The following is a 23090-nucleotide window of genomic DNA, read 5'->3' on the forward strand; positions in this document are numbered from 1 at the left end:
TCAGTTTCTAGACGGGAAGAAACGGGTGTCGGAAACGGGATAGTGTCCTACGATTGAAAAGTTATTGTATTGTAAACCCCTTGGTATGGTTGCTGTCTTCTCTTCTTTACGTCGCTACAGGACAGCTCGTCCTCTCTTTTTTTCTTTCTTTTTTTTTCCTTTTCGTGCGTTCGGACGCGGTCCTATTCTTCGTTGTGCCCTCGCCTTGGCGCAGGTCCTGTAAGCTCCTACAGACATGTCGTCGCGCTTAACGCTTCAGTCCTATTCTGCGTGGCCCATGAGTATCGATCTTGACATGCTCCGAGCGTATACGGCTGGTCACTCCATTGATAAAACCTTGCGGTTAATGCTGGATGCTGCAGCAGCGTCCTTGAAGGGTGATGAAGGGCGTGGGTATCAGTCGCTACCCTCGCCAGGAACTGAGCTCTTTGTGCAGCACTTATCGGAATCCGCTGCTCGTGGACGTGAGAACTGCCCAGCGGAGTGTGAAGTAGAGGTTGCGCCTCCCAGTGATGACAATTGTGTGATCAATGAAGAGTGTAGGAAAGAGAACGGTTCACTGTTGGAAAAGGGGAGTGCACCATCTAGCAGCGCAAGGCGCACGTTCCATGAAGAATTACAGCGGATATTGGCCGTTACAGCGACTGAGAAATCCGTATACCTGCGAAAGGAGATTGAGGAGCAATTCAATATATTCGATGTGTTGCGTGATAATTACCTTGCGACACCTTACGCCTTTCTCTCCAGCTATGCCATTTGTATGCCCTTGAAAGATCGCCGGCTGCTAGTGGAGGAATATTACAGTGTCAACGAGGAGGTGCTCAAATTCTTCTTTGGAGACGGTATGCACAAAATGGAGCCTGACGGTGAGCCGGAAACGCGCTTTCTTTTTTGGAGTCGGCGCCCGAAGCGCTGTGACGATCGTGAAAAGCTCAGATGTGCAGGTATTAGCGACGGCTCTCTAAAGCGACAGTGGGAAAACCTCAAGCACGTGTGCACTTTCTTGCACTCTGCGTATCGTGGACGTGGAGGCAAGGTGATTTCGCGGAACACACCCCTGTTAACAGCTTTACAGCGATGCTTTGCTCTCCGTGGCCTTTTGGGGGTAGACTACGCTACCTTTGTTTTTGGATTTGAACACCAACTAAAGAATCGTTTCTGTGAAAAATTGTCATACGCGGAATGCACGAATTTGTGCAATGTCTTAGCCACCATGTGGTGCGATGGGTCGAGGTTGATGCTGAGGCAGAGTTTCTGCAATGCATGCGCACGAATTGCTCGTCTGCTCGACGAAAACCGTGTGATAGCAGAAATTCATCAGATGATGTTTGGGGAGGCGATGCGACCGCGGTGGCAACAGCAGTTGGATGGGATGCAGCGCGTCATAGCAACAAATAAGGGTGCCTGTAGTGCAAACAACAGCCGAACTGAGGTCGCGACCCCAGCGCCAGTGGCACCACCAGCAATGGCGAGCGTTTCTGTTGACGTACTCCCACCGGACGCTGATGACCGATTTCTTGATTCGGATTCGCGTTCCCGTGTGGTATCGGCGGATGTTTCACTAAAGAGGGAGGGGGATTCGTGTGCCTTCGCCTCATCACATGGGGTCCCAGCCGCTTGTCAGGACAGTAACAACACGGTCGCTACAGTCAACTTAACCGTTGGTAGTCCGGCGACAGTTGGTGCCGCCGTACCGTCGAACACCGGCCCAAGTTTTGCTCATCTTAGCGCCAACGGTGCATTTTCAAGAAGGTTCATTTTCGAATACTCTTCCATTATCAAGTTTTTGAGTCGCATTGCCGCTGTCATTGGGAGCTCCGGGGCCATGTGTGAAGCTCTGGACATATTTTACAACCGAGTGTACGTTTCACTCGAGAGTTTGGGAGCGCGATCGGCATCCTCTCCAGGTGGTGAGTCCAACATCACCCGAACCGGAGCGGTTTCTTCTCCAGTGGTTGACACGAAGAGGAACAACACTGTTGTTGGTTTTTCCAAGCCTGTAGGTACTGTCACCGCCACTTCATGTGCTGATGACAGCGGTTTCGTTGCTAGGTTACCTAAGTGGAGTCAGTCTAATTCTGATGAAAGAGTTCCTTTGTTGCCCGGAACTCCCGCTAGTGGGGCTGCCAGCGCACCTTGCGTGATCGAAGCGTGCACGCGGTGCTCGAAGGGACAACAACTCCCCGTCATGCAACGTACAATGTCGTGTGCTGGTGTCGCGTCGAGCACTAACATCGCTGGGGCGGCTGACTGGGGCGTCCACCTCCGAGAGGCGTGTGTATTTTTCAGAATGTTGCCGAACGTTTTTGCGAAACTCACTCAAATCACGGAGGAGGATCACCTGGAGTGTGACAATGAGTTTACAAGTTTAGTAGTTACACTTAAGATGCTTGTGCAAATCATTATGGCTTCTGAAGATCGTAATATTGCCGGTTAGCTGTGTTAAGAGTTGGTTGCGGGGCTGGAAGTGTTGTTATCTTCCCTCTTCGTTTTGCCTTGGGTGCACCAGTTGGTAGACATCGGTAAGTTTTCGGTTGCACCGTTTTCTGCCCGAGCTGTTTAAATGTGTGCCATAGAAATATTTAGACAAAGACGGCGTTGTCGACCACTTTTTTAAATCTCTTTTCGTCAATTTTTTGTCTCGTTTGCGCGTCGACAAGGAAGAGAAAGGTTGACCAAGGGAGAGGGATTGCCTTTTCAAAAAAAATAAAAAATAAATCTGAAGGAGGGGTTCTCTTCCTCCTTTCGCACATATATTTTGTATTAGAGCTTCTCCCCCTTTTTAGGTGGTGGTGTGTACGTGTGTGTAGATCTGTATTGTTGCGTTGCAGTTCAGAGCGGGCGTGTAGAGGCGAGGGTTCAAGACTAAAATGAATAGGTCGCCCGTAAATTTTTCAGAAAAAAATGCGCATGGTGATGAACCCGTCACAGCTCCACGGGTGAAGCAGTATGGTGGTGTGGAGCCTCGGGACATGTACAGCTTACCGAGTGTGTCTGTCCGCTCAACTCCGGCCCTTATGACTTCAGTTGACAGTTGCAACCGCTCTCCGCAGTGTCGACGGCCTTCCCTGACGCCACGCCACACATGTAACGCGGTGTTTGCTGGAACGCAGGCACACGGTGAGCGAAAAGACAGACGCTTGATGGTGCTTGCCCCACCAAAGGAATCAGATGGGCCGCGTTGTATCCGGCTTGCGCCAAATGGAACGTTAGGATCTGTTCATTTTGAATCTACGAATGCTACCGGGAACCGGGACACTGCAGCAGGCGAGGAAGGTTTGGATGAAAGCGGAGCGTACTCCCAAAGTTCGGATGTGCCACCGCTCGAAGAGCAACTTTGTTTGGAGGACCTGCAGCGGCTCATGCTGGTCTTCTCTTCCACTCCCAGTTTACCCCCCGTCAATGACGATGCTTCTTTTGAGAGGATGACTGATTTTCGTCGCTGCGGCGCTGCTCTTCCCAGTCAGGCCAATTCTAGTTGCACGAACACGGAAACAAACGTAAAAGAGGATCAATCACAGGGTGAGCAAGCGGCATCTGTAGAGGAGAACGTGGGAAAGGCAGGGTCACTTGTGCCCAAGCGCTCTTTTATCGTAGAAAGAAGAAACAAACCTCGCGGTGCCTTGACGGTTAACTCGCGCAGTGGGCTAAAGTTCGTGTTTGAGAATAAAGAAGAGCTGCAGCGAGTCCTTACACAGGCTTGGGACTGCAACCAAAACTTTGACAGAACATACTCCCGCGCTCTCAGTGAGGACGAGTTTTCTCAGGCGGTCAGGCGCTTAGTGCCCGCTGCGGGGGATGACGAGATTATGGACCTGATGAAGAGGGTAGACTACGAGGCGAAGGGAACTATCAGTTGGGATGATTTTGCTACTTTTCTGGTTTCTCAAGGGAGACACCACTCCAACCTTTCCCAGGGGACATTTGGTGAGTTTAGCAACGTGCCTGATCCGGAATCTTGTTTCCCGTCTCAGCAGCACGTGAATGGTACGTGCATGGAGGCAGATGGGCAGCGTAATATCTTACTTACAGGTGGATCGGAGGGGACCGTGCGCGCATGGAACCTTAATACACTCGCTAGCTGTGGTGTTGTCTTCAGTGGGGACTGTTGGGTTGTCGGCGTTCATTGGGCAAATCATATTCAGGGCATTATAATTGTAACGATGGATCGGCGGGTGATGATTCTGGACTCCAAAACCCTGGAGGTCCGGCGCCTGTTTCGTGGTCGCCCGGTTGTAGACACATTCGAGGGTTATATGTATGCACACGACAGTGTGGAGACGGTCCGAGTTGGGGCATCGGTGGGGTCAAAGTCGGGGAAGTTAGGTAACCGCAACGGTGGCCTACCTGGGCGTCCATCGCAGAGGAAGAAAGATGTTGATGGCAGCGGGAAGCCAAAACCAGCGCCAGGGACAGGCAACATGTTTGGGGGTACCGCTAAAGGTTCTTGTGTGCAGTGCCACGTCGAGGAGTGCACCTTTGCTGGTTTAGTGGATGCTGTGACTTGTTCTCTTTACCACCGCACGGCGTCAAACGAGGATATGCTGCTTTTGGCCACGGCAGGAGGGGAGGTGCGATTCTACTCAATTCCACGGACAACAAAGCGGGTTGTCACACCTCATGTTGTCCTCTTGTTACACGAGAAGCGGATTAACAAGATGAGCATCTTTTACAACTCCAATGCATTACTAACTGCTTCCGATGATGGTTATGTCAAAATGACTTCATTTGACACGGGCGGGATGCTGCGGACGTTTCCCACCTCTGGCCCGTCACCACACGCGGCGGTACACGACTTCGACATCAATCCAAATCTGAGAATGCTTGTTACAGTGGGACCAGAACGCCACGGCATTGTCTGGGATCTCTCCCTCGACGTACCGATGGCCACACTTGATTCCCACAACGGCCCATGTCGATGCTGTGCGATGCAACTTGATCAGAGACAAATTGTGACGGTTGGGGCTGATGGGGTCATATTTATTTTTGAAGCACAAGGTTTTCGCCTAATACAAATCATTGGAGTTGACCGCCTTCATCCCCAGCGTGTAGTCTCCGACCCACTGAGAAAGCGTATCATATGCCTTGCTGCGTTTCCCTATTCTCACGGTCGGAACCGAAACATGGCTTTGGCTTACTCCTCTAAATATAAGGGTCACATGGCTCCAATGGTGGGAGTTATGTATAGTGCCATCCATGATTTGATAATTACCGTCGACTCAGAGGGTTTGGTCATGACTTGGAAGCGAGCTACTGGTGGCTCCTCATTCACCTTTCAGATCAAAGAGTTCTCGGACTCTGCTGTTATGAATGCGGCCAGGCTCACATGTTTTGCCCTCGACAAACTTGAGCGTCGGCTTCTAACGGGGTTTAATAATGGGGCCGCAGCAGTATGGAATTTAATGAACGGGCAGACAACAAACGTTATCACGGCTGCTGCGGAGGGCACCCAGCCTAGCACCGTTGCTCCTGGCGTGACTGCGCTTGGTACACTTATGCGTGAAGGTCTTACCTTTTTTATCTTTGCTGCGGGAGGGTGTCTTTATTCTACAAGGGAGTCCAGCACATTTACTATTGCAAGCGCGTCGAAATGGGAGGTTCCAGCGCATTTCGGAGAAGTTCTTCATATAATGGCCGTATCGCCGCACTGCATTGTTTGCGGTACCTCTTACGGTGCGCTGTTTTTCTATCGCGTTTTGGCTGAGCGGCAGGAAGGCTCTGTTTTGTGGGTGATGGAAACTGTCGACATGTTGGCACGCTCGACTTGTAATGTTTCTGAAGCACGGCGTGGCGAACAACCTAGCACCGCCACCACTTCGCGCATCGTTAAGATATTTCCTCTGCGTACTGTCGGTGAACATATCCTAATGTCTGTTCACGCAGACGGCACTGTAGCTCTGTGGCACACACTGCGGCGTACAATGATGGGGGTTGTAAGCTTGCGATCTGCTTTTCCCGTAAAGGGCCTTGAAGTGGGTCTGACGCACGCAGCAGCGGACACCGGTGGACAGTACTTCGTGTTTTCAGATGAGCAGGGTAACATTCATGTGTGCAGTATTCTGCTGCGCGAGACACGCGACGATGCCTCCATGTTTGAGACGTGTGTCACTTTGGTGCACGATGATGATAAGAAACCTACTGTCAGTTGGCCGGGATCCCCTTTTTGTACTGACGGAGTTCCACCTGTTTTCGGGCCAATGGACGGCGTAACATGTGGGGGGGATGATGCTGCGAACTCCTCTGGGGAGGTAAAGCAGCAAACTGGGTCTTTGCGACCAAGATCACTGGACACAGAGAAGACCCTCTATACGTTTAGCCGATTCCGCCGTGAATACGTGTTTCATTGTGGGTTTAATGCGGTGACTGGTCTTGCCCTGGTGGATGACCCCAAGGAGATCACTGTGCGGACATATGGGCAGGAACCAGAGGAGGCTGCAGGGCAGGACGTTGGAGAGGAGGATTGTTCTGATATCGGTGGGTTGCATCTTGGAGCCTCAACCAGCTCTCTTTGTGACGTTGACAGCACGCAGAATTTGCTTTTACCCTCTGTAGATCTCTCGTCCACAATGATGATCACAGTGTCTTCCGGAGTAGATAACCTCACCAGGGTGTTCATGTTAGATGGTTTAATAGTTGGTGAGTGTGGGATGAACACGTGGGTCGCGGGGAAGGAGTCAACGTACCAGTTTCTTAGTGTCAAACCGTCTAGGAGGCTACCTCCTCACTCCTGCAGTGCCGATCCTATAAATTTTCTGGCAGAAGCCTTGTCGTCGGATAAGGCTGGCGCCTCAAAGCAGATGCGCAGCAACTGGAATTCAAGGGGAGGCGTTCCCCGGTCCGACTGCCAAACTGGACAAGACAATGCTGCATCGGTTATATGTGAGGCTGGGTTGCCTACCTTTCAGAATATTGGTGTAGCATTGGTAGATAGTGCTGGTGGTGAGCGCACCCCGATGGTCCAATTAAGCAGTGATCCTGTCGAACGGGAGCCATCGGTAAAACCGCAGCAACAAAGCTGTCAGATACAGGGAGAAGAACCAGGCTCTGATAAAGTGCAGGGGGCTGCATCACCAAGGGCGCTTTCCACTTTTATGAGGCCGCAACGATCCCGTGAAGCGATGCTCAAGGGTCTGGTGAAACCCAAATTTATTAATGCCTTACGCGGAATACCAGTGGAGGAAGGAGGGGAGGAGTTGGCGTCCTTCATTATTAGCCCGGTGTCAAGAAGCGGTGGGAAGAAGCAGCACCGAGCTGACCAGGCGAGTGAGCACTCACACACCCTTTATTCAAGAAATGGAAGCGCCATTAACCAAACGCCTGCTTCAGTGCGCCACGCAACAGAGTTAAGTGTCTCAGAAGTGCAACAAAGCGGGGCGCAGGATGGTCGGCCAGTGCCTTCGCAACCCGCCCTTGCGGCTGGGCTCCCCACTCCGCACCAGGCAAGCCGCCAGCTGAGAACTCACTCGTGGGCAGTCCAGGGACGAAGGTGTCCTACAACTTCGCACGACGTAGACACGACACCTGCACTCACTAAGACACACGCGGGACCCCACCAATCGTCTGGTGGTGGAGTTAATAACGTCTCGTTGGAGGGGGACACATCACCCCGTGGGGCTCTGCACGAGCATATCGATTCGCGGCGTCGGCATTTGCTTTCGCTTGGGTGTAAGGACCCTGTGGTCCTTGCAGTGCCTTGTACTACAAACACCAACACCAAGGGGGAATCTACAGCGGTGAGTGGATCTGATCGTAAACGTAACACGGCTTCTGGTTCAACTGCTCTGTTACGTCGAATACAGGGTAACTCTATTTTAGAGGCGAGGTCTCGTGTTGCGCAGATAACTTCCAGGCTATTGATGGCGCCCGTTGAAGAAATTGTGCCACCAAAGGGAACACGCGTTAAGGAGCAGACAACCGCATGGAAGAATGTGGTTAAGAACGCAACCAGCGCCTCACAACAATAACGGGACTGACAGCCAGATATGCTGAGCTAGGTCTTTTCTTTCAGGTTCCCATCTTTTTTTTGTTTCCTTCCTTTCCTTTCCTTTACGTAGCGTCGTGCTTTTGAGATGTAAAGTGGACTGTGTCAAAATCTTTCCTTTTCCTCCCCGTTTTCGACTTTTATTTATTGTTTCCATACCACAAGTTAGTCTGACCTTCTTACTCATTTGCGTTGCACTCCTTCTCAGTGCCCCGTGTCGTGATGGAGTGTGTATTTGTCTGTAGAAGGAAGAATTCTATGTTTTGCTGCCCTTTTGGTGCTGGTGTCTGGCCGCTGCGTGCATTGGATAGCGTGCCTTTCTTGTTTCCTCTTCCTTCTACTTTTTGCTCCCCTTCTCAGAAGAGTACCAAAGGCATAAATTCACTTGAATTCACGCGCAGTTTTGGATGCACATACACACACACACAAACACAAACAGACAAACAAACACACATGTGATCACTTGGTGACGGGTGTCTTTAGGGGTATGTCTTAGGCACGTTCATATGGATGAGTGATGTCGTGTGGCGTTCTATTCTGAATTTTACACTAGCGGTGTCCCGAAATTGGGGTAAAAGGTGGTGAGTGATAAGAGGTGAAGGTGCCCATAATAGTTAAATAGAAATTTGGGAAAGGGGAATGGTACGGGTGAGTGGAGGTTGTGCTTGGAGGAGAGTGGTCCGATGCATCGGAGGTGGCGAACATGTAGGTAAGGGAGCAGTTAGGTGGTCAGGTTGGTATGGCAAATCCCACACCACTTGGCAGTCGATTCCTTCAGGGACGTGCGATTTATCTCCCCCTTTCCTCAGCCGTGCAGGTAACCGACATAAAATAAAGAAACGTTTCCTTTTAGCATATTCTCGCGTCGGTGTCTCAGTACTCGTGCGGGGTTTCCATCCCCTTTGCTTGCTCCCACGAAAATTGTTGATTTAAAGTTTTTTCAATTCTGTGTTCAAGTGCCTGATTTTTGCTATAGGAAAGAGGGTAAACGACAGTTCAGCAACTCTCCGACCGCGGTCACCAGGGAAAAGACAAGTTAACATCAGATAATAATAACGAGCAGCACTCTAGAGAGGAATATATAAGACACACGAGCCACGGGAACAGCAAGGGTTAAAAGAACCCTACCTACGTATAGCATTTTCACAATGAAGCCAATTATAAAGTCGATCCTTGATACAGATGCGTACAAGTTACACATGCAGCAGGCTGTCTTTCATTTCTATCCCACAATTCACGTTGTTTACGAGTTTCAGTGCCGCAGTTCGGAGAACAAATTGGGTGATGCTGCAGATGCTATTCGAGAGCAGGTAGACCTCATGCGGCACGTTGCCTTGACAGATGATGAATATGCTTACCTCTCAACCAAACGTTACCTCAAAAAGGATTACCTTGACTGGCTTCGTGAGTACAGGTTCAAGCCAGATCAAGTCATTATTGATGCTGTTCCGAAGACTCGGTGCAACGGGGAGACGAATATAACGTATCGGGAGCTCGCCATCACAATCAAAGGTCCATGGGTGGAAACTATATTATGGGAAGTGCCGTTACTAGCGATTGTGTGTGAAGTAGTGCATAGCAAGCGGACGCAACATATTGGGGCTGCCGAGGCAGTTGAACACCTCAATGCGAAGTTGGATAAACTTTTTGCTACATACGTGAATGGTGAACTAGACATGTTTCGGGTCACGGATTTTGGGACACGACGGCGCTACAGCTTCGATGTGCAGGAAGCCATTGTCAGGACGTTGCAGTCGCATCCATCATTTGGACGGAACTTTTCTGGCACGAGCAATTACCATTTGGCGATGAAGCTGGGTCTACCGGCGGTAGGGACGCAGGCACACGAGTGGTTTCAGGCCCATCAGCAGCTTTCCCCAGTTCTACGGGATTTCCAGCGCGTGGCTCTTAAGCAGTGGTTGCTAGAGTACCCTCAAGATCTTCACATCGCACTCACCGACTGTATTTCAATGGACGGTTTTCTGGGTGACTTTGATGCTGACCTCGCACAAGCGTACGTCGGCTTGCGGCACGATTCGGGTAATCCATATGTTTGGGGTCGCAAGGCCATTGAGCATTATAAGCGATTCAATATTGATCCGAAGTTGAAGACGCTTGTCTTTTCCGATTCTCTTGACCTTGAGAGGGCCGCAAAACTGCATTGTACCTTTGCGCAGGAGTCAAATGTCATGTGTGGTATCGGAACCCAACTCACGTGCTCCATCCCCGGTGTGCAACCGCTGAGCATTGTGATTAAGATGACAGAATGCGATGGGAAGCCTGTTGCAAAGATATCTGATGAACCAGAGAAAACTACATTTAGGGATTTGGACTATGTTCAATTGTTAGGGCGAACATTCAATGTGGAATTGCAGGATATGATTGATGCGGGTTGTGGTAGGAGCGCTGTTCACCACCCAACACAGGTACAATGACAAAATTGGAAGGTTGAGCAAGTGCTCATGAATTCAAGAGAATAAGGAAGAGTCGCCGATGGTTTCTCCATATATTCCTTTTTTGTCTTTGGCTCTCTCGCCTAATTTGTTTGCTAATTTTAAAAATTTATCTTGTCTTGTTGGTATACGTTTTTTCATTTCATTTCATCTCTCAGTTTTTTTTTTCGCTTAGGCACTTCACACGTATTTTTAAGGTATGGTTTTCACTTTGTTTTGCGTGTGCGTGTGTTTTGTGCTCGGATACTGGTGTTTACATGTAGCGCTGTGTGTTGAAACAGGGTATGTGTGTGGGGAAAACGCTGATTTTACATTGCTTCTCTCATTTGATGTTGTGCCGCTTGCTGCTGTTCGGCTTGAATCTGTTAATGCCTGTCCCTGCATCCCTGCGCTCCTCTTATCCGCATTGTACGCTCAATGGGAGCTTCACAGAGAGAAACATTAGGAGGAATGTTGTGGGATTGAAGGAAAGTGCTTCTTTTTCATTCTCTAACCATTATTTTCATCTTCAAGTGCCCTCGTGTGTCACTAGCATGAGGGACAAAGCACAATATGACGTGCCGAATGGCGGGGCGTATCGCTGAGAAGTTGTTGTCACGGCAATAATATGATGTGGATACGGTGCAGCACAGTAGTTGAGGGCATTGATAGAGTTGGGTGGATTATTTTCTTTTTCATTTTGCTTTCCCAGACACTGAAATGGGAGTCGGTGCGTGGCGCCAACACTACCCTCACTTGCGCCTCGTGAAGGTCTATCGTGTGACATATGGTGCTGCAAAGCTGTTCGGTCATTTATCCCTCTTCGCTCGGAAAAGACCTTTCTTCCGCTGCTGTTCTGTGATCTTGGTAGCTCGTAAACACTTCAAAGTGCAAAATTCCTAATCCTTATGGCCATGCAACTGCTCACTTTTTTTTTCTTCTTGATCGACGTCGGGCCGAAGCTTCTGCTATCCCTTCTAGAAGCGCGTGTATACTTCTATATATTCTAACTATCGAGTAAAGGGTAATAATACTGCTGTCTGCACCACGACCTAATGAAAGCTTATGGAGAAAACCGAGACATGTAGAGGGGTCCTCAGTCGGTTGCCGCGCTTCCCCCTTCCGCTATTGTGGATACCCTCCTAAACAATCTTTCGTGTGCAACAATTCCCACACTTTTATTTTCTTTTTAAATCAATGTTTATCAGCTCGGTGGCAACGTAGCGATAAGCTCGTGAGCGCAAATTGCCGTGCCTGCGCTCAGGCGTTAAGCATTTGTTATTTAATAGCGGTTCTAATAATATTTTTGTTTCGTCTTTTTTGGTTTGCTGGGATGTGGCGCCGTGCATTCGTTTAGGACTCTACGCGCCCGCCCTTTGGGGAATCCGCGACACGCAGTATATGTGAGGGAAATTTGATATTCGCTATCCCGTTGCATTCATTCTAGAATAGTGACGAGGGAAAGAGGTTAGGGGGAACAGTTGGGCGGTTTGCTTGGTTCTATCGAATAACTGCCACTTTTCTCCTCCCATCTTTTAGTTGACGTACTTTTCTTCGATTTCCTTCACCATTTTTCAGTGTTCCCTTCCTCTTCGCTCTCTCCTTTTATTATGAAATAGAGTGATGGAGTATTCGTCAGATGCAGTGTTGAATGGATATGCTTTACTAGTTTGGTGTGCTCCATCTGTTAAAGAGGAGGGGGATACTTTTTTGCGTGCTTTCTTCTTGCGGCGCTTTCAAGGGACAGTGGCCGCTTCACCCGCCAGTATTGTTTTCGCAACGCCCAATGGTTCACATAAAACCACCTTTTGGGGTGCCGATGGCGAAGGGGGTGCGGAGCCCCCCGACCGTGGAGGCGAGGCGTTGGTATTTTTCCGCGAGCGAGAGGGGGTTAAAATTGTTTTGTCGGGCATCGTTCAGCGCATACTGCATGAGAAGGAGCCACACAGCGGGGTAGAGCTGCTGCGTGGGTATGTGTTCTTGGGTACTGATCGTTTGTTAGTTGAAGGTGTTTTTCACCCGACGAGTTGCGCTGTGGGTGCGGGGGGAACAGAAGTCAGTGGGAGAGCCAATACGTCAGGTAGTGATGACAGCTTGTGGAGACGGCGAGTGTGCACCGACTCATGTTCACAATCATTAATGGGTTGGGGTCAACCGCGGGCTGAAGTTGTCGGAATGGGACGGGACGAGACTGTTGATTATAATCGCGTTACTGATTCTTACCTGGGAGGTGGAGGAGACTTTGCCGCCACTCCTTCCCAGGGTTGTGATAATAAGAATCATAGTGACCCCCAGTGCAATTCTTACCATGGGAAATCGAGAGAACACAATCGTGGGGGACGTATTGTTTTGCGCGTGACATTTGTGTGCTTGCTCGGCCGCTGCAAGGGTCTGCACGAGGGCGGGCACGGTGGTTGCCACTCAACTGGTGTCTCCACCCACGTTGTTTTTAAACTTCTGCGTGGTACTTGCTTCCCGCGGGGCATTATTATGTTTCCTCCGAGATTACTTGGTTGTACCGATGGGGTTATGGGCGGGGATGGGGCCTGGGGGGTTGATGCCGTCGTGGAAGTGGAGGATGCGGAGGCTGCAAATTCCGTTGTTGATTCTTTCGACGGTTCCTTACTCGAGCTCGTAAAACCAGGCCCAAACTCAGACGAAGTGGAGTTTAGGTTTCGTTTGTTTGTGCGCGAGGACCGGCCTGGGGTGGAGCAGAAGCTTTCAATTCCATTCAACACTGAGTCAGAGTTAAGCATAACTCCAAGTAACTTGCTTCAGATGGGTGGGTCGTTTCGTTGTGAAAAGTATTCCGTCGAGCCAGCTGATACGGCAGCCAACGGGAGGTGGAACGCTGCTGTGGTACGTGCAAATGGCATAGCCGATAATCTTGTAGGGTTGGGGAGTATACAACATTTTTCAAGGGACCTAGCCCCTGGTCACCAGGGGATGAATTATGGGCACGACGCAGGCCTTAGCCGATCCCCTGAGCGGGGCTACGATAGCGTGCAGCGAAGCCGAAATCGCAGTCGAGGGCGGAGTCGGAGCCGGAGCCGAAGTCGAAGCCGCAGACGTGCTCGAAGGCGGGACCGGAGCCGCAGCCAACACCGAAGCCGAGTTCGCAGCCGCAGCCGCAGCGGGCGACGGGGGCGCCGGCGAGCTCACGGTCGAAGTCGAAGTCGAAATCGCAGTCGAGGGCGGAGCCGAATCCGAACTCGTGGCCGTAAGCGAAGTCGTAGCTCTAGCCGTGGCTCTTGGTACAGCTACAGCTCTGCCTCCAACTCTGATCGCAGCCGTAGTCGCAGTCCTAGTTTGAGTCGCAGTCGAACACGGAGTAGTGGAAAAGCTCGTAGGAGCGAGAATGTTGGTGACGATGAAATAAGTAAGAAATGTGCTCTTACCCATCACCGTTATCAATAGCCGAGGACTCGCCAATGCCAAGGAACTTTGTACGAATCATTCAACTGAAGCTATTTTACTTCACGCATCTCGTGTGCCGTTGGATTTGTGATAAACCCTTTTTTCCTTTTTAACCACTCTCGGGGGAATATGGAAGTTATCGCCGTGTCTATTAGAGTTCCCAAAAGAACCACGGTCGCCTCGCTGTGGATTCCCCTGCTAATGTAGTTGATGTAACCCTTTTTGATGATAGTTGCGATGAGGGTTGTAGGCCGCATGAATGGGGATGATCCATGTTTTTGTAATAGCCTCCGCGTGAGTGTTTCAGACTTCTTTTTCGTGCTCCTATGTGTACTGGAACGCATTGCTGTGTTGCTTTTGTGGTTGGCAAGAAGACAAAAATTAACTGATCTTTATGCAGAGGGGGGGGGGTACCACACATCGTAAGTAACAGCTTCCAGAGTGTGTGGGAAGGTAGACAATAAAACGTGATGCGGGGAATTTCTTGTTAACTTCGTTGTGATTGGAAGAGGGGGTAAACCACGAGGTAAACGACACCTTTTTTGTTCAGTAGTTTCTTTAAAGCATAGCGTTGACTATATGGAATGCAACCTATGTACGAGAGTGCTCTTGGTTCGGCACTTTACCGCGCGTCAAATTACAATTGAATCGCATCCACACCAGGTATGCATTAATTCATCTACAATGAAGTTCACATATAGTTTTATATGCTTCCCCGGTGTGCATTTTTTGTGAGTGGACTTGGTGTCTAAGTATTATTGCATCAATACAGTCAAAAGACACTAGTCAGCCTATTGCATCTACTCTTTTTTTTTTTTAACTTTTTACCCCATTCCCTTCAGGTAAAGTGTGCGGTGAGTTAAGTGTCCCTACCGAACCGTTGACTTAGGGAGAATGGTGAATCATTTAGTTGTATTGATCGGCTCAGACGGCAAACGAGCGACGGTGAGTCGCACAGCAGCGACTCATGCATCGCTGCTCCTCCGCGATCTGCTGGATGGGAGGGAACCCAACACAACTGTGGTGGAGGGGAAAAGCGGAGTGGAACATGTAAGCAATTCCGACATTTTTGAGGGTCTCGTGGCGGACAAGGAGGTCGCAGTACCAGCCATTGAGATACCTTTTACTCACGCTACTGGATCCCTCTTGCAACGGATTTGTGCTCACATGACGTATAGATATGATTATCGCCCACCAAACGGGGGTGTTGAAGGTTCGACAGTACTTTTTGAGCCTGTTGCAAGGGAACATAGGGCTACTTTTTCATGTGGCGGGGGTTACGGCAGGAATGTGATGCCTGAGATACCCCGGCCCATGGTGCTTCCGCTAGTGGACTACTTGGATTCTTTTGACAAGCGGTTTATTGAAGATTGGGATGAAATTACAACGGTACAGATGGTAAAGTTGGCGACATTGCTGAATTACGAAGAGTTGCTGAACTTAGCGTCCGCCAAACTGGCTGTGTATTTGTCTGAGAAGTCCATTGAGGGGTTACGAGCCTTTCTTGGCGTGGAGAATGACTTCAAGGCTGAAGAAGAGGCTGAACTCAGGAAAGAGTACGGAAGAATGTCAGAGGAGAAGTAGACATGAGGGTGTGAGGCACACTTGTTTTTGCCGATGTGCGCGTATTCGAGAACCAGGTGTGGCGCGTGTTGACGGTGGAGGTGGTGGTGACGGCGGTATGGAAGGATTGCTGAAGTATGACCCAGTGTCCCCTTCGAAATTCTTCGTTTAATTTACAGAAGGGTGACATGATAGTGCTATGTTTCCCGCATTTGCTCAAGCGTTTACATTTAAAAAAAAATTGGTGTAAGCACGTCTATTCGCGTTGATATCGATGTGTTCTTTGCGTGTGCACGCGTCAATCGACACAATCCAGGTGCTTAACGTGACCAACGCTCCCGATATCCCCCCGCAACCCTTTTTGCTTTGTCCGTTTAACCTTGTTTAGATATCTTTTTCTCCTGTTCGGTATGCGTGGGGAGAGCAGTGCTGTGAGTTTTCAGTATGAGTCTCCCGATGTTACCGGCGCCTCCCCATCATTCACCAATTCTTCCCTAGCGAGGATAATTGGGCAAAAAGAGCTTCCACGATTCGGTATAGAAATTGGTGGCCATGAAGGGCTACTGAAGCTGCTCGGTGTCCGTTACGACGGGGAACCGACGTGGCGGAGTGGCGGTGGCTTGCGTGGGGGCATCTTGTCGGATTCTGTACATCAGCGACGGTGTCGTTTTGGTGGCAACCGCCTGCCCCGCCCTCGAGATAAAAGCTTGGGAACCCTCGTGAAAGAGTCCATCGAGGAGGACAAAATCCTACAGCTGCTAATCGGTGCGGCTCTGTTTTCAATTTTACTCGGTCACTTGACCTCCTATCATCAGAAGGAAGGGGGGAATATGTGCCCCAGCTGGGTTGAAGGGGCAGCTATACTCTTTTCTGTGGTGGTTGTTGTCACGCTTGGCGCGCTCAACAACTACAACAAGCAGAAGCAATTTTCACATGTCTTATTGCAAGAGGATGGAACAAGGCAGTCGATCGTTGTATGGCGTTATGACACATTGGACGACAGAGCGATGGTTAGGGAACTTTGCCTGGCTGCCAGAGAGGTGCCTAGTGAGGATCTCGTTGTTGGGGATGTTGTGCAGATATCTTCAGGAATGGAGCTTAGCTTTGACGCCATTCTCTTTGGTGGTAACTATGTCGTTTGTGACGAGTGTTGTGTGTCAGGCGAGAGTGAAGAGGTTGTGAAAAGTTTGGAAGCTGATCCCTTTTTGATCAGTGGTTCTAGCGTTTTAGAGGCCTCGTCGGAGGCGATTGCTGTCGTTTGCGCTGTGGGAGAGAAAAGTTTCTCGGGGGAAATTGCCATGGCCGTTCGAGATACGGAAAAGAAGGTGACACCGCTTCAGGAACATTTAAGTGTTATGGCAGATCACATAGGAAAGTTTGGACTGGCCGTTGCTGTCCTTACATTCGTGGTTCTTTTTCTCAAGGAGGTGTACGAGGTTGTAGCCATGGGAAAGCCGTTTTTCGTCATGAGTTTTGTTGAGAATCTGGCCACATCCATTGCCATAATTGTTGTCGCCGTACCGGAAGGATTGCCACTCTCAGTGACTATATCGCTTGCATACTCTATGCGATACATGCTGCGGGATGGCAATTTGGTTCGACATTTGGCGGCCTGTGAGACAATGGGCAGTGCAACGGTTTTGTGTACGGACAAAACTGGTACCCTTACATCTCCCCACGCAACACTAAGCAGAGTACTCTTTGAAGGGAAGGTTTACACGGCAAATGATAGCGGAGGGGATGGAAGTAGTTGTGTCGAGGGCGGTCGATGGAATAAAAGTGGGACCGGGTTATTTGTGGTGGCGTCTTCTCAGGCAACCGCCGGTTTGCTAATGGAGTGCGTGGTTTCCAATGCGTTGGATCCTGTTCGAGGCCGGCCGGTGAACCGAACGGCGGAGGCCCTGCTTCAACTTGCTCAGCATTTGTATGTTTCATGCGGCGATGACTTTTCCTCGCCATTCGTTTACGACATGGGCCGCCTGGCGCAGCAAATGTGCGACGGATCGCGTTGTGTCCGCTTCCCTTTTACATCAGTACAGAAAAAAAGCGTTACAATTCTGAAGCTTCCTACTGGTGAACTCCGTCAGTATGTTGTTGGGGCACCAGAGGCGATATTAAGTAGCTGTCGGAATTTTATCACAGCCGCCGGCGCTTTGGTGGAGATAAACACCGAGTCACGTGAATTTCTTCAGAGCATCATTCAAGAATTTGGCCGCAGAGGCCTCAGGAGTTTGTGTTGTGCGTACGCCGTTGTTTATCCGATTGAGGGGCGCATCATGCCACTGGAAGTTTCCAGCGCTCCGCTCAACTTTTTGGCTGCGGTTGCATTAGAGGAAGAGGTTCGACCTGAAGTCCCCGCAGCAGTACGAGCAAGCATCTGTGCAGGTATTCGTGTGATCATGGTAACAGGTGATGGGCTGCTTACCTCCATTAACATTGCTTATCGATGCGGGTTGCTGAACCCGGTGGGCGGGGAAACAAGTAATTGCTTTTCTCCACCACCGATCAGTACGTTGATCAACGATGGCTATGCTATGGACGGCCCCGCGTTTCGTGCTTGTTCTGACACCGATCTCCTCGTCAACTACATTCCGAAGTTGTGCGTATTGGCTCGTGCAACTCCGCTTGATAAGAAACGGGTCTTACAGCTGCTAAAAATGCACGATCCACTCGCTGTGATCGCCGTTACTGGCGATGGCACGAATGATGCCCCTGCGCTAAAGCTGAGCGACGTTGGTTTTGCCATGAATAGCGGTAGTGAGGTGGCGAAGAGGGCGTCCGACATCATACTTCTTCACGATAATTTTGCCGGGATGGTGAAGGCAACCATGTGGGGACGCAATGTCAGGGACAATGTACGCAAGTTTTTACAGTTTCAGCTGACCGTAAACTGCGTTGCGTGTGTCTTCGCTTTTTGCGGCGCCCTGATTAATGAGAGCAATATTTTGCCCCTGAAACCTGTGCAACTTCTGTGGCTCAACCTCATCATGGACACGTTGGCTTCCTTGGCTCTCGCAACAGAGTTGCCTTTGGAGAAGCGTCTGTTTGATCGGGCACCTGAACCACGAGACACGCCCATCATACTTCCGGGTATGTTGTTTCAGGTGGCGGTGCAGGGTGGTTATCAATTCGTTGTGCAAATCTACATGTTGTTGGCCGGACACCGGTTGTTCGGCGATAGCAGTACCGGTGAAGTGGAACGGCGGAGTCGACCGCCTATTGACTATTTGTGTCCGAAACATCTTTCTATCGTCTTTAATGTGTTCGTGCTGATGCAGGTGATGAACTTCTTTAACGCCCGTCTTCTCCATGAGGAGGATAGTTTCTTTGAGAACTGGGGTAGTAGCCGTTTGCTGCTGCTGATTGTAGCTGTGATCGCGGTTCTGCAAGTGTGCATCGTGCAGTACGGGGGGCGCTTCATGTCTACAGTCCCGCTGAGCACCGAAGAGTGGCTCTACTGCACGTTGTACGCTAGTGGAAGCCTGGCTGTGGGTGCTGCATCGCGGTTCTGCTGGCGGTGGATGCGGCGCCGTGGAGCGCACAGTACAGGGAGTTGTGATTCATATGTATTGCTGTCGTATCTTCCACGTTGGCTGCGAGCGCTCATCGATGGGGCACGTGGGGGTTCCGGGAGGAGACGGCAAAGAAGTAGCTATTGTAAGGCTGCGGTGAAGGGGAAGGGAGCGTGTAAAACTGCCCCTGCATACGTTTAACTTTAGAGAAGTTGAGGGAGAAATGCAGAGGGTAAGTGGAGAAGTTGTGCACGTGCCACCACTAGAGGGGTTGCGCGCATGGCTAAAGCGCGTGGGCATTGCTGACCGGTGGGTATACCACTGCATCAATCCAGTGACGCACCCTGTGGCATGGGTTCATGTGCGGAGGTTTTTGTGCTTTTTTTTTTGGTCTAAACCCCCCCTATTTCTCATCGTTGCTACTATTGTTATTGTTATTAACGTAGTTTTTACGCGGTTGTAATATGTTTGTAATTTTTCACCTTTTGCATTATCACTGGCTTCGGCGGCGGGCATATGCTGAGGGTTTACTGCCTTCCAATTCTGCTGCCAATTAGGCGAACACGATAGGCGAGGAGTTTCTCCCCGGTGGTTCTATCAAACTTTACTGCACTAAACTGATGTGTTTGTATGATTTCTACCTATCCAAGTCTTTTTTTTCCATATTACTTTATATTCTTCTCTGTTTGCCTCTTCTGTGGATACTCATTGCAAACGAAGGCATATATAATATTCACGGGAAAGGAAGACAATAGGGAAAAAGAAAAGGGTATATAAGCCCGAAGTTTAAATAGGCGACACTGTTACCATTACCATTACTAGTATTGCTTTTTTGTTTTTTTGTTTTTTGAAGCCACACACAAGGGAGAATCAACAGAAAAACAATACTTACGAAAGACACCTCTTCCTTATTTGTGATTAGGTTAATAAACGCACGCGCGTGTACGCGCGTGGATTCTTTATTTTTTTTTATCACTTATTTATTTTGTTGTTTATTCGTTTTTTAATTTTTTTGTCGTTGTACGATAAGATAACCACCAACCACAGCACGAGTACATTTATACACGAAGTGAACTCATACGCATACCTCTCGTGCGACTAGGGGAATTACGATAGGGAGAAGGAGAGGAAGGAGAGCTTACTCCGTATTTTGCGCTGCGGCGCTGGATTGTGGTGAAGAGGTAGAAAAAAGAAGGGGTTCCATTGTTTTATTTCCTCTAGGGTTCCTTTGATTACTTCTCCTCGACGTGAGCGCCTGCCGCCTCAAAAAGAAGACAAAAGTGAGGAAACAACCATCTGTAGAAGGGGCTTGGGGGAAAACATATATCCATATATATAGTTCTCCGCTGTTAGTATTGACACAGCTATTATTTGACGTTGCTGGTTTCCTCGGTGGATGAAATTGGCGGCATAAGGAAAAGGTAGACTTTGACAACAGGAAGAAAGAAAAAAAAACAAGGAAAAAAGGAGCACGAAAGGAAAGAGAAAGCAAATTAACAACAGGCAGAAGCGTGGACGGAGTCTCCTTTAAATACAAAACAGGAACAAAAAAAGGGGGGGAAGAGGAATGAGTGCCAAGTTACAACCCATCTTAGAATCGGCCGACGCAAACGCACCCTTCGACGTTCCGGTGACTCCGATTAAATCCTTTAGTACCAACACGATAATTGGAACGGAGGCCGGCATACGGCCGACGGATGGTCACAGTGAATGTAGAATTAGTGTAACCGCTGCGGAGTATGGCGGTAAGTCACATGACCGCATGGTCGGCAGCGATAGCGACATTACATCTGCCGCCTCATCATCCGGTTCACACACAGGGAATAACTTTCACTGCTACACTAATGAGGGTAGTGGTGAGGGGGGAGGTGGTGCACGGAAACTGGCACCTCATCTCCAAAGTTATGAGGAAAACACTCCCACAGAGGCCAGCACGGCCGCGGGCGCCTCTCCAACTCCTAAAGGGGGAAACTCCGATGCGGAGGAAAGCTCCCATGGGTTTAGAGTCCCCTCGTGTGAACCTCCATCTCAAAGGGAGCTCTCAGTAGCGATGGATTCACATTCTGGGATACAACACAAGCATGAAAACCTTCTGAGTCCACATGATTCCAGCGATTTCAGCGGCGATGATGTGTCTCATAGGCGGTGCGAAGAGGCTGACGATATGCAGCCAAACCAAGGCAATCAAGGAAAGGCGAATGGAACTGGGGAAATGAGGGGTACCCGGCAAAATAAGGGGAGGCCGGCAAATGTCCTCAGGCTTCCGCCGACAACCAAACCATCGTTTGTGCAAGTTGGAACCGTAAGGGATCATAATCTGACGGTTGCCATTAAGCAACGTGTTAGCCACCACGCGGCAGTTTGCGCGAGAGTCAATGCAGTGCCACGGAAGATGTGTCTTTCTTCAATACTCCCGTCCTTTGGTACGGCAATGGAGATGCACAGTTGCAAGAGGCAGAACATGCTATTTCCTTCAAGTACGCACGTTCTTCCTTCTTGTTTGCCCGCCGTGGGCAAAAATGGAGGCTGCGGGTACTGCTCGTCAACTTTTGCCGCACCTGAAGATATTGAAATGAGAGTAAAGAGGGGAAATGATGTGGACTGCACACTGCACAGTGTTGGCGGAAAATTACCCACGCAGTCGCCCATGATGTCCCTGTCGTCATCGCACTTGGAGAAGGAACCCGTTTCGGTGTGCCGTGTAGACAATGATAAATTGGATGAGGAGGAAGAATTAGGGTTCGTCGTTATCGTCAAGGGAAAACATCAATGTAAAGGCTATCTGACAGGTCAATCAAATCTATCGGCTGGCGCAGTTGTTATTGTGGAGGGAGACCGTGGCGAGGACATTGGAACCATTCAGCAAGTGTATGCCATAGAAGACGTTGACCAGCTGCTTCACATGAAAGTAAAGATGACTGACGCTGCCGAAGAAGCGGGAGGGTGTTCGAGCACTGTTGACGATACGACTACGGGTGCGTCTGATACCCCTCATGAAGAGGCGGTGTTGGACTCCTGTAGCGTTGCTCGAAGTGACGCTCAACCCCCTGACGATGGCATGCGTCTCCCACGAGTCCTCCGTCTTGCCACATCGGAGGATATTGCACAACTTTCTGCCCTTCGAGATGAGGAAACCGAGCTTCTGCCGAACGTGTTGCGTGTTGTTAACGGGTTTATATCCAAGTCTACCTCCGCCGCTGGTGTCACCCTTGTTGACATTGAGTTCCAGTTCGATAAGAAGAAGTTGACAATTTACCTCCGCCGCCCAACAGAGACAGGGTTTGTGAACTTCCGCCGCATGCAGCGACGGTTCCATCGTCTCCTGAAATGTCGCATTTGGCTAGCGTACATGGATGAAGTAGAGCGCCAAGTAGAGGCCTACATCGAGAAGGCTCCTCTCGGTTGTGAGGTGAAGGACCGGGAGCCGTCACGGGACCGGTGTCTAGGCGCGGGAGATTTGATCGTAGTTTAAATGATACAAATGCGTCTGTGAGGGCTGCTGGATTATAAGCGAATCGTGGTGAGGAAAGGTGGAGATTGAGGAAAAGCATATATTATAGGTGAACGGGCTCGTGCACGTGCTTGCAGTGCCAGTCAACTCCGGTATTACGTGGCGAGAACACGGGTGTGGTATTGATGCACTACCTCGTAGTGCCTAGGATGCTATTTCACAATCTATTCAGTTCTTTTTTCCCTCTTGGGTCTTCCCTTATCCTTCTTAAAAGGTATTGTGGCATTGCTTTAAGGTTTATTTACCTTCGCTGCCATTTCCATTTTGCCCGCTGCGCTCGATAACGTTCGATTGTTATGATCACACAACTTTTTTGGGACCGTATTTTATACAGATCTGATTCTGCATGGTTTGGCCGCTGCAGCTTTTGATCCCCCATTAGTCCTTTTGTTTTTGTTTCCGTTCCATTATTTTATTTGACTTTGGGTGGACTTTCCTCCCTTCCCCTCTCTTATTGATACGCTCTCCCGTTCGTTCCACATATGTTTGTGTTACTTTTAGCCGTGGTGATGACATGTATTTGTGCTGTGACTAATTATTTCCGGAAAGATATTCATGTGATGGATTAGTAGATAAATTTAAATCTTCACCTGGTGAGTACCCCCTTTTTTTGTTTATTTCTTTTGATCGTGTACTTCCCTCCCCCATACACAATACGCTCTTTTTTTTTTTTT

At 49.6% G+C, this 23090-nt stretch overlaps 7 protein-coding genes across 7 annotated transcripts; all 7 read left to right on the forward strand.

The window, feature by feature from the left end:
• Positions 1 to 235: 235 nt before the first annotated feature.
• Positions 236 to 2437, forward strand: TEOVI_000192900 (uncharacterized protein; the record flags this gene model as incomplete). Its single annotated transcript, XM_067225083.1, has 1 exon — positions 236 to 2437. One exon carries the CDS (start codon positions 236 to 238, stop codon positions 2435 to 2437), a length of 2202 nt encoding a protein of 733 aa, XP_067081184.1.
• A 433-nt stretch (positions 2438 to 2870) lies between these two features.
• TEOVI_000193000 (putative WD40 repeat protein) lies at positions 2871 to 7964 on the forward strand (the record flags this gene model as incomplete). Its single annotated transcript, XM_067225084.1, has 1 exon — positions 2871 to 7964. One exon carries the CDS (start codon positions 2871 to 2873, stop codon positions 7962 to 7964), a length of 5094 nt encoding a protein of 1697 aa, XP_067081185.1.
• A 1165-nt stretch (positions 7965 to 9129) lies between these two features.
• On the forward strand, positions 9130 to 10416 carry TEOVI_000193100 (nicotinate phosphoribosyltransferase, putative; the record flags this gene model as incomplete). The annotated part of the gene is made up of 1 exon (XM_067225085.1): positions 9130 to 10416. The coding sequence occupies one exon, from the start codon at positions 9130 to 9132 to the stop codon at positions 10414 to 10416; it is 1287 nt and encodes a 428-aa protein (XP_067081186.1).
• Positions 10417 to 12036: 1620 nt separating this feature from the next.
• TEOVI_000193200 (uncharacterized protein) lies at positions 12037 to 13830 on the forward strand (the record flags this gene model as incomplete). Its single annotated transcript, XM_067225086.1, has 1 exon — positions 12037 to 13830. The coding sequence occupies one exon, from the start codon at positions 12037 to 12039 to the stop codon at positions 13828 to 13830; it is 1794 nt and encodes a 597-aa protein (XP_067081187.1).
• An 894-nt stretch (positions 13831 to 14724) lies between these two features.
• On the forward strand, positions 14725 to 15414 carry TEOVI_000193300 (SKP1-like protein; the record flags this gene model as incomplete). The annotated part of the gene is made up of 1 exon (XM_067225087.1): positions 14725 to 15414. One exon carries the CDS (start codon positions 14725 to 14727, stop codon positions 15412 to 15414), a length of 690 nt encoding a protein of 229 aa, XP_067081188.1.
• A 389-nt stretch (positions 15415 to 15803) lies between these two features.
• On the forward strand, positions 15804 to 19106 carry TEOVI_000193400 (calcium-transporting ATPase, putative; the record flags this gene model as incomplete). The annotated part of the gene is made up of 1 exon (XM_067225088.1): positions 15804 to 19106. One exon carries the CDS (start codon positions 15804 to 15806, stop codon positions 19104 to 19106), a length of 3303 nt encoding a protein of 1100 aa, XP_067081189.1.
• A 1366-nt stretch (positions 19107 to 20472) lies between these two features.
• On the forward strand, positions 20473 to 22377 carry TEOVI_000193500 (PSP1 C-terminal conserved region, putative; the record flags this gene model as incomplete). The annotated part of the gene is made up of 1 exon (XM_067225089.1): positions 20473 to 22377. One exon carries the CDS (start codon positions 20473 to 20475, stop codon positions 22375 to 22377), a length of 1905 nt encoding a protein of 634 aa, XP_067081190.1.
• Positions 22378 to 23090: the final 713 nt, after the last annotated feature.

Source organism: Trypanosoma equiperdum, assembly GCF_001457755.1.
Source record: "Trypanosoma equiperdum strain OVI genome assembly, contig: ctg_453, whole genome shotgun sequence".
In the NCBI taxonomy this organism is placed as follows: domain Eukaryota; phylum Euglenozoa; class Kinetoplastea; order Trypanosomatida; family Trypanosomatidae; genus Trypanosoma; species Trypanosoma equiperdum.